Below are 18,951 nucleotides of genomic sequence, written 5' to 3'. Positions count from 1 at the left end.
CTATATTCCTCAAAAACTTCCTTCGACTCTCATTGCTTCTAGTTTTTTTTCTTTTTTCATTTTTTTTCGATTATTTTCCCAATCAATATCGATTATATTCCAATTCCACTACTTCTTGTTTCTTCAATTAAATTCCAATTCCAGTTTTTCGATCCGTTGATTTAATTATATCCAATCGATGTCAATTATCTCCCTAATCAATAGCAGTTTCAACGTTATCACATGGAGGAAACTGCTTCTTGTTTCAAATGGATATCAATTATATCAGTTTTAAATCGATTAAAAAAGATGGGCATGCTTCTTGTTTCAAATCGATATCAATTCTATTACTTTCAAGCTTTCACCACAATTTTATTTTTCCGTTAAATCACATGGAGGATTCAATTCCACTAAAAACATTTGACCCTTCTTCTTGTAATTCGTTTGGTTCGTAATTTCTACATATACAAGAATTGTTCTTATGGAACACAACAATTGATTCTCCAATTTCCATTTATGCACGAACAGTGGTTTGTAATTTTGTAATTTTTCTGGTTTGATTTGAGTAATGCATGAATTAATGGAAAATGTTTAAAAAATAATGTTATTTCTTATCATGTGTTGCACCAAACACATGATATGATAATGTTTATCTTGTTACTATCGTATCCTATCCTTATCCAGTATGTTATTCTATCCTATTTCTATCATATCATGCACACCAAACGGATGAGACTAACATGCTCGTTGGCCACTCACATTCTCACGCGCCAATTCAGCACAATTTAATATTTTCTTTCATTATTGTGCTACGTATATGTTACTGCATAAGATAAGCCTATAGTATGTGTGGACATGAAAAATTGAAAGAAACATTCCTAGTGAATGAAAGTTTATGTCTTTATTAGCAAGCTTTGAAGGACACATGAGAATATATTTATTTACATAAGAAAGTTAATTATATTATCAAATTTGTTATCAATTTGAATGCCTTATTTTTAATTTATCAATTGGGATGATGAATTAATTTATCTCGTAATATTTATTGATAGTTATCAAATTTAATTTAATTTGAAAGAAGTCATACTAAAGTTATGAGAAAAATCCAACGAGATTAATTCTATCAGAATAAAAGCTTAGTAAAGTATATTCCAACGAGATTGTGTACCAAAAAAAAATATATTTCAACGAGATTAATTCTATCATCGCAATTCCTAAGAAAGGAGCTTGAACTAATACGGAGTTCAAGAACAATTGTGAATATTCAACCATCTTTCTTTTTTTTTCATCAGAAACTCACTCAAATGAAAAATTTTAGATTCAAATCCTGATTATGACATTTGACATAACCATTTCGACATTTTTATGTGTCGAGCTAGGATATGTGAATAACTTGTTTTTTTTTTTTGTCAACCTTCTTTGCTTTTTAAATACACGATTTTCATATTATTGTTGACATAAACTTTCACAATTATTTATATACAGCAAATTATTGTAATTAATATAATATAATATAATTGTAAAGCCTTTGCCCCAATGGTACGTCTAGGAATTATTTTTCTTTGATGTGTATGTAAGTTTTGTTCGTCAACCGGTCAACTTTAGTGTCTTTTACGTTCCTAAACATTCAATTAAACAAATAAAATACAAACATTTTTCTTTAAGTGAAATACATTTTAGTCCCCGAAATAAGTTGCGTGATTTAATTTGGTTCTCGAGAAGGAAAAACAACTTTAAGTTCTTGGAAAGAAAATATAAATAATTTGGTCTCTATCTTATTTGTGTGGATAATATGGTGACAACTTGGGTACCCATGGAAAAATGGTGGATAATTTACCCCAACCAATACACAGTAACCACATAAGCACATATTCATGAACTATCTTGATCCCACCAATAAATTGCTCATATTCATTGGTTGGTGGGTAAATTACTCACCATTTTTCAAAGATAATTTAGAAAAAACCCGATAATATTTACCAATGCAATTATCGATGGAGTTGATAATATATATGCCTTACTAACTTGAATTTTTTATATTATCACGCAACCTACTTAGAGGCAGAATTAGGTGGTGAAGTTTTTTTCGTGGGTGTTGTTCTCATTGGTTTTAAAGGATAGGGCTTGGTTAGGTGTGGGGTGCCGTGTTAGGAGTTTTTTATGGTGTTTATTTTGGATGTTCCGTCTATATACGGTATCTTGAGTTTGTAGCCTCTTAATCACCAGTCTCTGTCCGTCTTGAGCAGAAATATAGTTATTAAATAAATTTTGGTGTTCAAAAAGACCTACTTAGAGGCATATATATATATATATTATGGTGAAACCCTTAATATTATTGACAATGCATCTCAAAGGATGAGTAGTAATCATTCTGGCTATTTTTCAATTGTAATCTTATTGCTTCAAATTGTATTGTTTGTAGTTTTCATTTTGGCTATTTTGAATTTAGCTTTTTGGTATAGTTCTGATATAGAAATTGCATCAAATGAGAGGAAAATACTAATTATTGAATTTCCCCCTCATGTGAAGAAAATTGTTTGATGAGTAACTGCTTCTGAAGATAAGTAATTATCACTAAGGCATAGGGTGTTATCTTTTACCTTTATTGTCTATCTGCTTTACTCTTTGGTTTTACCGGCTTTGGTGACATATAATTGTTTTCAGGCTAAACTGCACTTTTCGCCCCCTATGTTTTAAAATGTTGCAATTTTGGTTTTGGCCCCCTATTAAAAAAAATAGCAATTTGGCCCCTTTCATCCAAAAATTGCTGAGAAGACGCCACTTGTCCCAAAAAATAGGCCATAATCGCAACTTTTTGTAAAGATAAGGAGTCAAAAAGCATATTTCCCTTATGTTAGGAGGTCAAAAGAGCATATTTCCCTAAACATAGGGGGTCACTTTTGCCATTTTTTTAATAAGGGGCCAAAATTGCAACATTTTAAAACTTAGAGGACGAAAAGTGAAGTTTAGCATTGTTTTTACTATCAACGTGTTACAGTTTATTCAAAATACAGAAGACTTGCAAACAGACACACATACATTTGAAATACATTAGCAACAACATTTTTTATCACATATGCAAATGTTACAGTTTCAAGGGTTCACAATATGCAATAATGCTTTGAGTTCATGACTCATGAGTTGCTGCACTGAAATTTCACTCAACGGAATGTTTAGTGGTGCAAGCTCTATGACAAAACTCTGTGACACACTTTTCATTGATGGTCGAGCGCAAGGGTTGAGATTTAAGCATCCAAATGCTACTACGGCAACACGAATTATGTCCAGTAAAACCTTTACATTATTTGGAAGTGGGAGACGTTGGTCTAATACTTCACATAATTTCATCCCTTGAGTCGATGCTAACTGAAGTGATGACAGTATATCACCAGGGTGTCTTCCCATTAAAGTTTCAAGTGCCACAACTCCAAAACTATATACATCGCACTTTTCACTCACAACCATGGTGTATGCAAGTTCTGCAAATTTATCAAGTCACCATATGTAGATTAAATGATGCAAAAAAAAAAAATAATAATTGAAATTTGCTGCTCAATAACTATATTTCCACATATATAAAGAAATACTAACAATGTATTTAATGTGTCTATTTTGCGATAAATATTCTAATTTGTGATAAATGTTCTAAATATTCTAAAAATACCTTTGAAAGAGAAACGGATTAAATTTATTATTAGAAAATTTAACTCTAAAATAAGTGAATATATTTAATTAATAATTTAAAATGAGATTTATATTAAGGGACAAAGTTAGTAGTACAGTTTTCAGAAATTCGTAGTAAAAACTGATGAACATGTATGTTATTTGGGTAGATGATGAATGCTCATGTTATGTATCATATTTGATGGAAAAATGCAATAATAAGATAATAAAGAACAATGAAAAATTTACCTGGAGCTATATATCCAATTGTTCCAACAACTATAGTTCGATTCGATGAATCATATTGAAGGAGTCGAGATGTGCCAAAGTCAGAAACACTAGGCTTCCACTCAGAGTTTAGCAAGATATTGCCCGTAGATACATCTCTATGCACAATGGCAGGGGTGCAATCATGATGAAGATATGATAGACCAAATGCAACACCTTTAATAACATTAACCCTTTTTCTCCAATTGAATTCCACGGCTTCACCTTCATCATACAAGACAGAGAACAAGCTACCTTTCTCCATGTACTCGTAGATCAAAAACATGATTCTTCTGTGGAGACAGAATCCATAAAGCTTCACGATATGCCGGTGCTTTATATCTGATAATATTCTCACTTCATTTCTGAAACTCTCATCAAAAGATGGAACCTCTGCTTCATAGCCGTGAAGTTTCTTTATTGCAACAACTTTTCCACATGGTAATTGTGCCTTGTAAACACTTCCATATGCTCCTGTTCCAATACAATATCTAATGTCAAAGTCTTCTGTTGCTTTAATGATGTCATCGTGTGCTATTTTTCCATCAAAATTCCATATACAAAACAAATCCCCATTCTTTGTTGATATTGTTGTGTTTGCAAGCTTGATCTTAGTAGAATTTTGACGAAGTTTGAAGCATATTAGAAGTGAGAAGGCTAAGATCAGAATCAAAAGGATAGGAAGAACAATGACAACATCATAGTTTATATTATTACTTCTGTTGTTGATATATGGATCGTCGTTCCATATTATTGTGTTATAACCATTATGAATACAGTTTGGAAGAGGACCCTTTAAATGATTGAAGGAAATGTCCACATAATTGACATTACAAAGAGATTGGGGAAACACTCCTGTAAGATTATTATTCCTTAAATTAAGGATCGAAAGATATCTAAGTTGAGAAGGGATTTCACCACCAATGAGGTTGTAACTGAGGTCAACGAAATTTTCATCATAATAATATGGCCATAAAAATTGTTTAGAAGAAAGGGCCATTTTAGTAGAAGAAAGGGCCATTTTAGAAGGAAGGGTACCAAGGAGTAAATTGTCGGAAATGTCAAGGGCTTGTAACTGAGAGAGATTTGTTAAAGAAATTGGAAAGGTCCCACCAATGGAGTTGTTACTTAATAGAAGCACATGCAATTTGGTTAATTGATGGAAGTTATATGGGAGAGAACCAGTAAGAAAATTGTCAGATATGTCAAGGACTTGTAACTGAGAGAGATTTGTTAAAGAAATTGGAAAGGTCCCACCAATGGAGTTGTTACTTAATAGAAGCACATGCAATTTGGTTAATTGATGGAAGTTATATGGGAGAGAACCAGTAAGAAAATTGTCAGATATGTCAAGTTCTTCTAACTGTGTAAGATTTGTAATGGAAGTAGGCAAACTTCCATTCAGCCTATTGTCGGATAGATATAAACCAACCAGATTCTTAATGATCCCCAACTCGTGAGGAATGGATCCTTGAATGTTATTATAAGAGATGTCTAGGTACTCTAATTTTTTGAGGTTTCCTAGGGAAGGAGGTATCTCACCTTTGATTCTATTCTTAGATAAATCTAATCTAGTGAGATTTTTCAGGAACCCTAATTCAAGTGGAATGGAACCTTGAATGTAGGTTTCTGAGATGTGTAGGTACTCTAATTGTTTAAGATTTCCTATTGAAGGAGGTATCTCACCGCCAAGAAAATTATTGGACAAATCGAGATGAGTGAGGTTGGAGAGATTTCCCAGTGAAGGAGGTACCTCACCGCCAAGACGATTATTGGACAAATCGAGATGAATGAGCTTGGAGAGATTTCCCAGTGAAGGAGGTAACTCACCGCCAAGAAAATTATTGGACAAATCGAGATGAGTGAGCTTGGAGAGAAGACCAATTTCTTTTGGGATAGTCCCTTGTAATTCAATTGACGCGAAAACAATACTTTCTAAATTATGAAAAACAGATATGTTGAGTGTTGAAAATTGAGTCTGCCATGTCAATGCAAATGATATGTTGATTGCTTTTATACTTCCAACCTTGTTGCAAGATATGGCAGGCCAATTGCAACGATTGGATATATTGAAGCCTCCACCATAAGTGTACCACCATCCATTATTTTGTATAACATCTGCTTCCATTTGAAGTTGAGATGTCATTGCCCCAGATCGAGTCCCCATGATCAAACCCCAAGTAAGAAGAAAGACCACCCACATTTTTGGAATATTGAAATTAGGAAATAAATATTTTGTCAAGTTCATTTTTTGTTGTTGTTGAGATTTAATGAGTTGCATATAATGTTCTAAGATGCATGAAGAAACTTTATAATGCTATGTGACTAGCATGCTCGTTTGTTCACTCATTCTCACACGCCAAAATTCACTACAAATTAAATTGATATTTTGATTCATGTATTGTGCTACGTATAAGTCACTGCATAAGATAAGCCTAGTATGTGTGGACATGAAAAAATGAAAGTAACATTCCTTAGCAGCAAGCTTTGATGGAGACATGATAAAAAAAAAATTCCAAAGACTTTCTGGTATTATTGGTTATGCAGGGGACCCCTCCATGAATATTTCGTTAACAATTTGTATATCATTCAAATTTATTAATAAGGAGGATGAATTAAATTATTTCATTGATGTTAATCCTCCGGTTTCAAGGAAAATAAATTTTGATAATCCTTGGTGGAGCTTGGATTAATATGGAGTTCAAAAATTTGATTTTAACTAAAAAATTATCGGTTTGAGTTCAACATCTTGTTTTGCTTTTTCTATATAGCCAAGTCTAGTTTGTTTTTATGTAAAGGCTTTGCCCCATTGGTTACGTCTATAGATTTAGTCAATTACAAAGTCTTGTGCATAAGTGTCCCTTTTAGGGTCCAAGTTAAATAAATAACTCAACTCATGAATACATAAACTAAATAGATTTCAGCCTCAAACATCAACAAAAAGTATAATCATGGCATACATTAAAAGAAAGATTTAACACATTTTGTTATTAATACCCATAGAAGTGTGTCCACTAATTTATATTTGTGCATTTGACAAAGTCGTCATATCATAATTTAAAAATTGAGAATAGAGGGAAAAGATCAAACTCCAAAAGTTATACGTAAGGATGAACAACTGTGGATTTTTTTTTTGAGAAATAAACATCTCTGGAGTTGCTCAGTATTAGGACTTAAATTAGATTTTTAATTCTATATATCATATAAGGATTAAAAATAAATTGGGCCTAATATCACTCAACAGCTATGACATTATAAGCACTGTATTAATTTAAGCATTGTGTTTTTTTTTTGGTGAAGTTTTAAGCATTGTATTTGCAGAGAGGCATTATAACCATCTATATTCATTTTAATTCAATTAAAATATTAGTAAGTATTGGAACTAGAAGTAATTCAATTTTATTCAAGGAAAGGAAAATAAACTTTTACAATCTCTTTATGGAATTCAAATATCAAAGACACTGAACTTCATTGTGATGGTTTTCATTCAACGGTTCCCGACATGAAATAATATTTTTAGTTCTTGACTCATGAGTTGCTGCACTGAAATTTCACTCGAAAGAATACTTGATGGTGTAGGTTCAATGGCAAAACTCTGTGACACACATTTCATTGTTGGTCGAGAGAAAGGATTGAGATTTAAGTATGCAAATGCTACTAAGGCAACACGAATTATATGTCAAGTAAAACCATCATATTATTCAGAAGTGGGAGACGTTGGTCTAATACTTCACATAACTTCAAAGACCAATATTCTGTACGATATAATGATTAGACTAATTGATGGTGCTACACATGTGTCACGACATTTAGAAATAAAAGTCTTATGTGAACATAGAAAAAAATGTAAAAGCATCATTTACGAAGGATACATGTATTTCTCCTATGCATCATTCTTTGAAAGGGAAATGACAACAATTTTCCCGTTCCTTTGTAGTAGTGTCTACGGGGAATGTGCTGGTCCTAAGGAAGAAAGCATTTATTCCACATGAGTAAGTTATTATGGGGAAATCTTTCCTTTATCAAATTTAGTTTTTCAAATTTATTTTTGTTTTTCAAATATAAAGATGATTTGTTGTGATGGCTAGCTACTCTATTTATATATAAATAGAGTAGCTAGCCATCACAATAAATCATCTTTTGTTCTTGGAATTCAATAAGTGACAATTGTCTTTCTTAATAAAAATTCTTTCTTTTACTTTCTTGTTATTTTATTTATGTTCTTCTTCTTCTCTATGTCTACGATGAGCATGAGTGAGTAGACTTCTCTTGTCTTAGGATTGTTGGATAAGTCTAACGACATAATCCTAATCAAACCAAGCTTTAACCCTAATCTTATGTAACCCTAATTTCTAATCTAAATTCACCGTTTTAACATGAATTAACCATTATCAAATTGTGGAAACGAAAGTGGAGGGTTTGATAATTGTTAATCCATCATCTCAAATATCAATTCATAAAACGAAAGTGGGGTCTTGATATTCGAACAAGTGAATTTAGACAAGGATTGCAAAGGCAGTAAAATAGTCTTTGCAATTCTTGAGACATTGGATGTTTCAAACCTTAAAAGCTTCCTCTAGGAATCAAATCAGCGAAATAGGTTTGATTGCTAGAAGAAAACTCTCACTAGACTGGGTAGGAAAAGTGAGGGGCAAAAGGGAAATCGGTCTTTAGAAATTAGGTCTAACATAAAGTTCTAGGTTTAAGGTTTTGGTTTGTGAAGGACTTGTCATTAGGATGAACCAATAATCCCGAGGCTCTTTTTATTATTATATTTTGTTCCAACCAATTGAAAACCCTAACTTTGCAACTTGATTATCTTCTAATCATCAACTAAAGTTAATTAAATTGAACAACTCCCTGTCAGAACGATACTCTATTTTTATTACTTCGATAAAACGTGCACTTGCGGTTTTGTCTCATCGCCATCTTGGTAATCCGACTATGTTATGACGAGCCTCGATGCATATGGTCTTATAACTGAAGAAGGTGAACCTTTAACTTTTCAAGAGGCGTTGAACGGTTCAGATGTTTCTCAATGGATGACAACAATGCTTGAAGAAATGGAGGCCTTACATAGAAACAAGATAGGGGAACTTGTTGAACTTCCAAAGGGACGGAAAGCCATTGGAAACAAATGGATAGACAAGATCAAACGTGATGGAAATGATCAAGTGGAACGGTATCGTTCAAGATTGATGGTAAAAGGATATACTCAGAAAGAAGGTATTGACTTTGATGAGATATTTTTCCGGTTGTCAGACTTATCTAAGGAAAGTCTTCTAACGCTTCAACATGCAAGACTGTAAGCCAGCCTCTACCCCACTTCCTTTGAATTTTAAATTATCCTCAAGTATGAGTCCTAGTAATGAAGCAGAGAGGATGGAAATATCTCGAGTACCGTATGCATAGGTGGTGGGAAGCCTTTTGTATGTCATGGTATGCACAAGACCATGGTTGGTCGGTTTATGGCGGATCTTGGTAAAGAGCATTGGAATGCTGTTAAGAGAATCATGATGTATATAAAAGGAACCTCAGGTGTTGCAATATGTTTCGGAGGATCAGAGTTAACCGTTGGGGGATTTCTTGAGTCAGATTTTGCAGGTGATCATGATAAAAGAAAATCTACTACTAGTTATGTGTTCACACTTGCAGGAGGAGTTGTAAGTTAGTTATCCAAGTTACAAACTGTTGTAGCTTTGTCAACGACAGAAGCTAAGTACATGGCAGCTACCCAAGCATGCAAGGAAGCTATTTGGATGCAAAGGTTAATGGAGGAACTCGGGCACAAGCAGGAGAAAATCACTTTGTATTGTGGCAGTCAGGTGGACATTGCAAGGAATCCATCTTTTCATTCAAAGACAAAGAACATTGACGTTCATATCATTTTGTTCGAGAAGTAGTAAAGGAGGGAAGTGTGGATATGCAGAAGATCCACACCAATGATACCCTAGCAGATGTGATGACAAAGCCAATCAATGCTACCAAGTTTATATGGTGTCGATCATCGTATGGACTATTGGAAACGTAGCAACATGAATGGGCAAGGTAGAGAGATTTTGGAAGCTCACAAAAGTGGCTTTAAGTGGGAGATTGTGAATGATATGGGCTCAAGTTATTATCCAAGCCCAAGACTATAAATGGAATTGGCCCAAGTGATGATCCAAGCCCACTATTGTGATTAGTAAAGCCACTTTTGTAGCAAGACAAATGTCCATGGTGCATGTAAGACAAGTTGCATTTCTGACGTAATGCATGGTGGCAAAGTGGATGGTTGCATACATTGACATGTTGCAAGATGCATGAGATGCAAGCAACAAGTTGCACATTTGGAGTTTGGATGGAAAACAAGTGGTTGTTGCATGTAAGGAACTAAGACTTACCTCTCTTATAAATAACAAGCTCATTTTCACAATTTCATTATCCCATCACATCTCATCTCATCCCATCAAGTAGTAACACAACAATAAGATTAGAGCTTGTTGAGAGTGAGAGGAAAAATATAGAGAGGATTCATGGATCCAAATGATATGCATATGGATGGAGAACATAAGACTTTGAATGTACCATTTTTTTTAAGGAGTATGATATTTTGACAACCATTTAATGACAACATTTGTGAGAATTTTATTTTTCTTTCTTTTCATTGGTCAAAAACAATAGAGAGAGAAAAATGAAGAGAGATGATAAGTACATCATGTGAGTATGAGAGAGAAAGTTGTCATAAAATTGTTGTACAAATATCATTTCTCTTTTTTTAACCGTTATCTAAACAATTTATTAGAACATTCCCAATGACAAGATGGGCTTGAGATTGGAATTACATAGTCAAATTCAAATTATGCAGAGCAGAAAGTTGCAGTTTAAGGCACAAAGCAAAAACTATAAACAGCTCCTAGTGAATGAACAACTATGACTTCCCGTCATGTCCTCCGAAGGTAGCATTGTAATTTTATAATATTTGCATTATTCAATAACTGATCAATAATTAAAGTTGAACAGGGCCAGCTAACCTTTTTTACTTTGAGTAAATTCTATAGCGTCGTAATTCAAATTCTTGATAATTAAAATTTATATAGATAACAAAAAAAAAAGAAAAAGGAATCCTAGCTTAAACTCTATTTCTTTAGTTTATTAGGAAAAAAATGTTTACAATTCATTCTCCTCAAATATCAATAATTACCTTGAAAGGGGAAAGAGGTATCCTAGCCATGTCCAGTCTAAACTGTTCCAAGTAAATAACTCCCACAAAATGGAAAAACAATTTGGAACAAAAAAAAGCTTAATCTATATCTCACCTCATTAAGTGATAACCTAAATAATAAATCTAGCTTCAAAAACACCAACAAGCCAGGGCTAAAAAGGAAAAAAATATTTAATTTGGGGACCAAAAACTTATTTAAAAATCTTAATTCACCACAAAGAATAATTTCCTCCGGCAGACATTTAGCAAAAAAGTTGTCCAGGCAATTTTAACTTCAATACTTAGCATCATCAATTTCACAATTGCAACTGCATATAGTATGATTAATTTCATAATAAAAACCGTCTTAAAAAAATATAATAAGCAAATTAAAGTAAAATAAAAAGACGGAGGTAGGACGGTGGTGGAAACTGTGAACATTATCGATATGGAAAAGTTGCATTACAAACTTATGAGATAACGTACCAAAAAAATTCTACAACATTTTCTAACAACTTATGAAAATAAAGTTTTGCAATGTCTTTATTGAATTCAAATTTGAAAGTCACCAAACTTGATTCCCAATTGTTTACTTCAAAGGTTCCCGATATGAAATAATGCTTTTAATTCTTGACTCATCAGTTGCTGCACAGAAATTTCACTCAAAGGAATGCTTAATGGTGTAAGTTCAGTGGAAAAACTCTGTGACGCACATTTCATTGTTGGTCGAGAGAAAGGATTGAGATTTAAGCAAGCAAATGCTATTGTGGCAACACGAATTATGTCAAGTAAAACCATCACATTATTCGGAAGTAGAAGACGTTGGTCTAATACTTCACATAACTTAATGCCTTGAGTTGATGCTAACTGAAGTGATGACAGTATATCACCAGGGTGTCTTCCCATTAAAGTTTCAAGTGCCACAACTCCAAAGCTATATACATCGCACTTTTCACTCACAACCATAGTATAGGCAAGTTCTGCATATTGATCAAATCACCATTAGTAGAGGATGCAACTAAAATAATTGAAAAAAGTATTATACCCTTATTTATAAATTTTTCCAACTCTTATCTCGCATCTCAAGGCTGAATATAATATAAGGCTTATATTTAAGGATAATTTTTTTTTTCGTAACAAGAACTCATGTTTAGTGATAAAGTTAGTAGTAATTTTAATTAGTAACTTTGTAATAAAATCTTTTGTTTGTGTGGATGATAAATATTCATGCTATACATCATACATAAATGGATAAATACAAGAATAAAAAGAACACAGAGAGCAATGAAAAATTTACCAGGAGCTATATATCCAATGGTTCCAGCAACTATAGTTCGGTTTGATGAATCATATTGAAGGAGTCGAGCTGTTCCAAAGTCAGAAACACTAGGATGCCACTCAGAGTTTAGCAAGATATTGCTGGTAGATACATCTCTGTGCACTATTGGAGGGGTACAATCATGATGAAGATATGATAGGCCAAAGGCAACCCCTTTAACAACATTAAGCCTTTTTCTCCAATTGAATTCCATGGCCTCTGCATCATCATACAAGACGGAGAACAAACTTCCTCTCTCCATGTAATGGTAGATCAAAAACATGATTCTTTTGTGCAAGCAAAATCCATAAAGCTTCACAATATTTCGGTGCTTTATTTCTGATAATATTCTCACTTCATTTCTAAAACTTTCATCAAAAGCTGGCAGCTCTGCTTCATAGCCGTGAAGTTTCTTCAAGGCAACAACTTTTCCACATGGTAATTGTGCCTTGTAAACACTTCCATATGCTCCTGTTCCAATGCAATATCTAATGTCAAAATCTTCCGTTGCTCTAATGATGTCATCATATGCTATTTGTCCATCGTAATTCCATATAGAAAAGAAATCCCCATTCTTTTTTGTTGATTTATCTGCTTGCTTGTTCTTGATAGAATTATGATTAAGTTTCAAGCAGATGATAAGTGAGAAGGTTAAGATTAGAATAATGAGTATAGGAAGAACAATGGCAACGTGAAGCTCTACTTTATTACTTTTCCCTATTTTTGTATTATAGCGAGACGGGCAAGGTTGGAATTCGATTTTGTCATAGAGTTTGTTAGTACATATATTGTTATTCCCTATTAATGGAGAAGGATCATCTATACAAAATGGAATGGGACCCCTTAAATAATTGTAGGAAATGTCGTAATCCAAAAAACGGGCATTACAAATAGATTGGGGAATCGTTCCACTGATTTTATTATTTCTTAAAAATAATTGTTCAATGTTTCCAAACTGAGTAGGGATTACACCAGTTATGAGATTGTCACTGAGATCAATGGAAATTGCATAATTTATCATTGGGAAAAAATCTGAAGGTAGCTTACCTTGGAGTAAATTGTTTGAAATGTTAAGGAAACCTAATTGAGAGATAGAATTCAATGAAATCGGAAAGGTCCCCCCAATGGAGTTATTATTTAACCGGAAGATTTTCAAGTTACTTAATTTACCGAAGTTAGATGGGAGACCACCAGTGAGAAAATTGTTTGAGATGTCAAGGTATAGTAATTGGGTGAGATCAGTAAGAGAAATAGGAAAGTTTCCATTGAGTCTGTTGTCAGATAGATGTAATGTCGTTATATTTTTCAGGAAACCCAACTCATGTGGAATGGATCCTTGAATGTTATTACAAGAGATGTCTAGGTAGTCTAATTGTTTGAGATTTCCCAGTGAAGAAGGTATTTGACCTTTGATTCTATTGTGGGATAAATCTAATGAAGTGAGATTTTTAATGAATCCCAACTCGTGAGGAATGGAAACTTGAAGGTTGTTGTATGAGATGTCTAAGTTCTTCAACTGTCTAAGATTTCCTATTGAAGGAGGTATCTTACCTTCAAGAGAATTATGGGATAGATCGATGTCAGTGAGCTTGGTGAGAAGACCAATTTCTTCTGGGATAGTTCCTTGTAGTCCAATGCCATAGACAAAAAGGATTTCTAAATTGTGGAAAACAGACAAGTTAAGCGTTTCAAAGTGAATCTCAGATGTGGTTGCAGAATCTATGAAGATTCTTTTTATGCTTCCAGCCTTGTTGCAAACTATCTCCTTCCAAGTACAAAGAAATGTGATGTTAAAATATGCATCAGAGGTATTCCACCATCCACTATTTAATATCGCATTTGCTTCCATATGAGGTTGAGATGTCACTGAGGCAGATTGAGTACCCACAATGAAAGGCCAAATAAGAAGAAAGACCATCCACATTTTCTGACCATAGAAATTGGAAACTAAGTATTTTATCAAGTTCATTTTTTTTAGATCTAATGAATTGCTTACATTATTCTATGATACCTAAAAAATTTATAATGTTGTGTGACTAGCATGTTCGTCGGCCACTCTCATTCTCAGTTCTCACAGACCAATATTCGGTACGATTGAATGATTAGACTCATTGATAGTACTACACATGTATCATGACATTAGATATAAAAGTCTTGTGTGAACATGGAAAATATTTAATAGCATCATTTATGAAGGAGACAAGTTTTTCTCCTTTGCATCATTCTTTGAAGGCAAAATCACAACAGTTTTCTCATTCCCTTTGTAGTACTACTGGGTATGTGCTGGCCCTAAGGAAGAAAGAAAGCATTTTTTCCACATGGGTAATTAAGTTTTTATGGGGAAATTTTTCCGTTATCAAATTTAGTTTTTCAAAATCCAACCTCTGCCTCACCACTGTCACCAGAGTCTACACGTATATTGATTCTATGTCTGTTTATTTCTAAAAATAAAAATTAGATAAATGTGTAAATCCATTGAATTCAAAACTTTCATGTATAAAATTTTGTCAATCATGCATTAACCATCCTTTCATCTTAGTATAAGCATCATATTAAATTATTTCAAACATATTAAAGAAATTATAAATAAAATAAAGAGAATAGTAATTTTAGAAAAACATCGCAAATTTACTACCGATTTTTAAGAAAAAATGCAACTTAAAATATGCAGGAGATACAGCCGCATTCCTCTCTCGCTTTTGCTGCCGAACTGCCACCAAAATATGGCTGCTCCAGCAACCACATGGTTGAAACGAACCACACAGCAGCGCCTGTGGCTCGATACCAACTGCTCAGCATCTAATGTCTCCTAATAGTAATGAGAGGATTCATGGATCCAAATCATATGCATATGGATGGAGAGCATAAGACTTTGTAGCATTTATTTTTTAAACAATTTATTATAGCATTCCCAATGACAAGATGGTCTTGAGATTGAAATTACATAATCAAATTCATGAAATTATGCAGAGAAGAAAGTTGCAGTTTAAGGCACAAAACAAAAACTATAAACAGCTCCTAGTCAATAACTACGTACTATGACGGAATCAATTATGAAGTCTTGTGCATCAGCTTCCGTTGGTGTGTGAGTAATTCTTCCCCAACGGGTCAACTTCAGTGTCTTTTACGGAGAAAGTCTAATATAGACCATTTCTATAAGTGATGCATCATGTACTAGTATTTAAAAAATCTTTGGTTTAAATATATAATTTAGTGATGATACATTAACAACCATAGGTGGCAAGACACCTCTTGACACCCACACAAAAATCTGACGTGTGGTCACGTGGACCCGACATAAGCATACTTTCTCTTTCATCTCATCTTCTCTCTCTCTCTAATGCATGGAGTGTACAAAGGTGTATGGAAATAAAGTGTGTCTATGTAACATTTTCATATATAATTAGTCCATGTAATTTAGCCAAATTTTAGTTTTTGTCTTTGTATCTTTTTTGTTTTGTTTGAAAACAAACACTAAAAGATCAAATGTTTTTGGTTTTGGTCCCTAAAATCAATGTTCGTTAAAAAATTACATGTAACAAATGGAGGTTGACGTGGCATTAGGTGACGTGGTAAGCGAAGGACAAGTGACAAAAGAGATGATGATTCAATAAGTGAGAGGGACTATAACCTACAAAATGAAATTGACAAGAGACCAATTCCAAAAAAAAATTGAAATCGACAAAATCTTCGTCTTCTTCTCTCTTCTTCCATCTTCATCTTCATCTCACACCTTCCTCTATTCTTCTATCCATATCATTATTTATTCTAACCATGTCTTCATCATCCATTGCTAACTCCACTCCAGGAAAATTCCTTTCTTTCAATTTTGAACCGGTTCATAAAAAAACTTTGAATCCATAAAAAAACTTTCTTCAGCTTATTTGGTTACTCACGACGTGGGTTATCTGGAATGAAAGAAATCATCGACTTTTTTCAGCAAAAAGAAAATTCTATTGATTAAAGTATTATTCATTATGGTGGATGAAAGCCCATAAGGTTGTTTTTATGTTTGGTGATCAATTGTGGTGGTCGAGTCTCTTGTCGTGTTTAGGCATTGGTTAGCCACTTCTTGTAATTCTTGAGAACTGCTTGTATCTTTTCTAGTAGTCTTTTCGGTACACCTTGTGCTGCGAAGACTGCTATGGTAGTGTTAATATAATCCATTTTTATTTGTTAAAAAAAAAAAAAAAACATCATTCCATTAGAAACCAAAAAAATAAAAAAAAATTAACAACAAAACAAAACGACGGCCTCTCTGAACCTTAATAGCTTGTTTTATTCAAGTTTAAATTTATCAACATTGTTCAAATCAAGTGCTTCAAATGTCATTAAACCGCATGGAAACACAATAACCATATGAATTCACAAACATGATTCATATAGTACAAATCCAATTTTAGCCAACAAAAGCTTCAATTTCTTTATCCGATTATCACTACAAAGCATGGAATCCAAAAAATTTCATTCCTACAACGACGAATTCGGTGGCCTAATTTATGTTTCACCTTGGACAGTAACAAAATTGCCATCTAAATTACCAAAACTATTAATATACTCCACAACATCATCACTTTACCTTCAATCACTTAACCGAATCTTGATGTTGTTCTTCTTTTTCTCTATTTCTAAAATTTCTATAAGTGACATTGTTTCTTAGTAATAGACATTAATAGCCCTCTTCACTTTTTCAATTCAAACAAAGACTTAATTGATATATATCAATTTGATTAAAACAACATAAAAATAAATAAGTAATTTATATTGAACCGTCATTAATCAGTTCACTATTTTAGTCGTAAATATAAGAAAGATTATGAGTTTTTTTATAATATCTTAATAGTACTGTCAGTAGTCGATGAACTCACCGTCTTTTACGTTCCTACACATAAAATTAAACAAATAAAATATAACTTTTTTTGAAGGTGAATATTTTTCTTTAGAGAGAAATTCATTTTAGTCCTTGAGAATAATTGAAAAATTCATTTTAGTCTTTGAGAAAAATAAACGGGAACAACTTAGTTCCTACCATACTTATATTTTGTTTGGTTGAAGAAGAAAAGATATTGAAAATGACATAAAAATAAATTTCAATATTTCTAAGAGTATTGCTAAATGGTGCAAAATTTTTTTACACAAACCACACCAAAAAGCACAATTAAAAGCCAATTACTTAATACTTTGGAAAAACATTCTTAGTCTATTAATGGAGTAAGGGCTGGCTCGTGTCTTTGGAATGGGAAAAGAACTAAAATATAATGGTAACTTGGTGTTATATCCTTACAAAATTATTCATTTTTAAGTCCCTATTTATAGTTTACGGGGGACCATATTGATTGAGGACTAAAAGTATCCATTTAAAAAAAATGTTTTTAAAATAGGAACTATTCTTAAAATTGCAATATTATGGAGGACTAAAATTATCATTAAAATTTTAGTTTAAAAACTTGTAATTTTTTAAAGACTAAAAAATAATCCTAATTATTATAATAACATTAACAATAATTTTTGACGGGATAAATTGTGAATTTGTAAAAAACAGACTTTTAATTGTGCCTTTCGTGTGATTTGTGCGAAAGTATTTTGCACCATTCCGCATTTGCCTATTTCTAATAGGGTTGCTAGTCTTTAATTAAAATGGTGTCTTTTTATCTTGTTCATTTTTTGATACAGAACTTTCTTATAGTGTTACAAAGAAATGCGTTGTGTACAACGTTTGAGTGGTTTCTCTTGTATTATAAGGGTAAACATAAGGGAAAACTTGTTTTATCAATGGTTGACTTAGCCACCTCTTTTCTTAGGACCTTTCCATAATACGGATAGATTAGGATTTTATTTTCACATGTTATCCATTTTGATACTCTGATGTATCAGTTCAACCATCTCATATCTTCTATATTTTAGTACTTTGATAAATAAAACTTGTTACATAAATATGATTTTCAACCACACTAGAAACATCATCCTTAAAGATTTTAGATCCAAGGCTAATGGCAGCCATCAATGCGATGTTGCAACACTTGCCTTTGCACGTGTTCATTATCAGGCACGGAAAGCACCCATTAGCCAAACCTTTTGATGAAATCCCAATTAGGGAGATGTTAAATCACGATTCATAGATAACTTATGTGTTAAGAGTCCAATAATGCTGGTCGTAAGGGGTCCTGTGCTAAGAATCCCACATCGAATATGTGATGGTCTGACTATGTATTTATATGTGGAGGCAATTCTCACCTCATAAGCCGGTTTTGTGGGGTTGTCTTAGACTCAATCACGATTTCTAATATTTCTAAAATGGTATTATAGCTTCTCCAAGGTCCATTGGGCCACCTGCTATCAGATTTCCGCAATCGGACCACCCACCATTTATGTCCACGAACCAAGCCCAATAGTGTTGGTCGTGAGGGGGTGTATTAAGATTCCCACATTGAATAGCTGATGTCTGACAATGTGTTTAGAAGTGGGGGCAATTTTCACCTCATAAGCCGAGGCAATCTTCACCTCATAAGCCGATTTTGTAAGGATGAGTTACGCCCCAAAA

At 33.2% G+C, this 18,951-nt stretch overlaps 2 protein-coding genes across 2 annotated transcripts; both read right to left on the bottom strand.

Moving 5' to 3' along the window:
* Nucleotides 1-2,954: 2,954 nt before the first annotated feature.
* On the bottom strand, nucleotides 2,955-6,199 carry LOC11422970 (MDIS1-interacting receptor like kinase 2). The gene is made up of 2 exons (XM_003621120.3): nucleotides 3,892-6,199; nucleotides 2,955-3,458 (listed from the first exon to the last, which is right to left on the bottom strand). The coding sequence occupies exons 1-2, from the start codon at nucleotides 6,188-6,190 to the stop codon at nucleotides 3,073-3,075; spliced, it is 2,685 nt and encodes an 894-aa protein (XP_003621168.2). The 5' UTR covers nucleotides 6,191-6,199; the 3' UTR covers nucleotides 2,955-3,072.
* Nucleotides 6,200-11,522: 5,323 nt separating this feature from the next.
* LOC11418403 (probable leucine-rich repeat receptor-like protein kinase At1g35710) lies at nucleotides 11,523-14,334 on the bottom strand. Its single transcript, XM_003621118.3, has 2 exons — nucleotides 12,390-14,334; nucleotides 11,523-12,072 (listed from the first exon to the last, which is right to left on the bottom strand). Exons 1-2 carry the CDS (start codon nucleotides 14,332-14,334, stop codon nucleotides 11,687-11,689), a joined length of 2,331 nt encoding a protein of 776 aa, XP_003621166.2. The 3' UTR covers nucleotides 11,523-11,686.
* Between the last annotated feature and the right edge of the window lie 4,617 nt (nucleotides 14,335-18,951).

This window comes from Medicago truncatula, chromosome 7 (assembly GCF_003473485.1).
Source record: "Medicago truncatula cultivar Jemalong A17 chromosome 7, MtrunA17r5.0-ANR, whole genome shotgun sequence".
NCBI lineage: Eukaryota > Viridiplantae > Streptophyta > Magnoliopsida > Fabales > Fabaceae > Medicago > Medicago truncatula.
The sequence above is the reverse complement of the archived record's forward strand: the minus strand, read 5'-3'. Positions and strand labels throughout refer to the sequence as shown.

What these genes read in the sequence shown, in the direction of transcription:
- LOC11422970 (XM_003621120.3), bottom strand. Translation starts at nt 6,190, where the DNA reads ATGCAACTCATTAAATCTCAACAACAACAAAAAATGAACTTGACAAAA. An exon ending in AATTGGATATATAGCTCCAG is followed by an intron (nt 3,459 to 3,891) that starts GTAAATTTTTCA and finishes ATAAATTTGCAG; the next exon opens with AACTTGCATACACCATGGTT.
- LOC11418403 (XM_003621118.3), bottom strand. Translation starts at nt 14,334, where the DNA reads ATGTGGATGGTCTTTCTTCTTATTTGGCCTTTCATTGTGGGTACTCAA. An exon ending in CATTGGATATATAGCTCCTG is followed by an intron (nt 12,073 to 12,389) that starts GTAAATTTTTCA and finishes ATCAATATGCAG; the next exon opens with AACTTGCCTATACTATGGTT.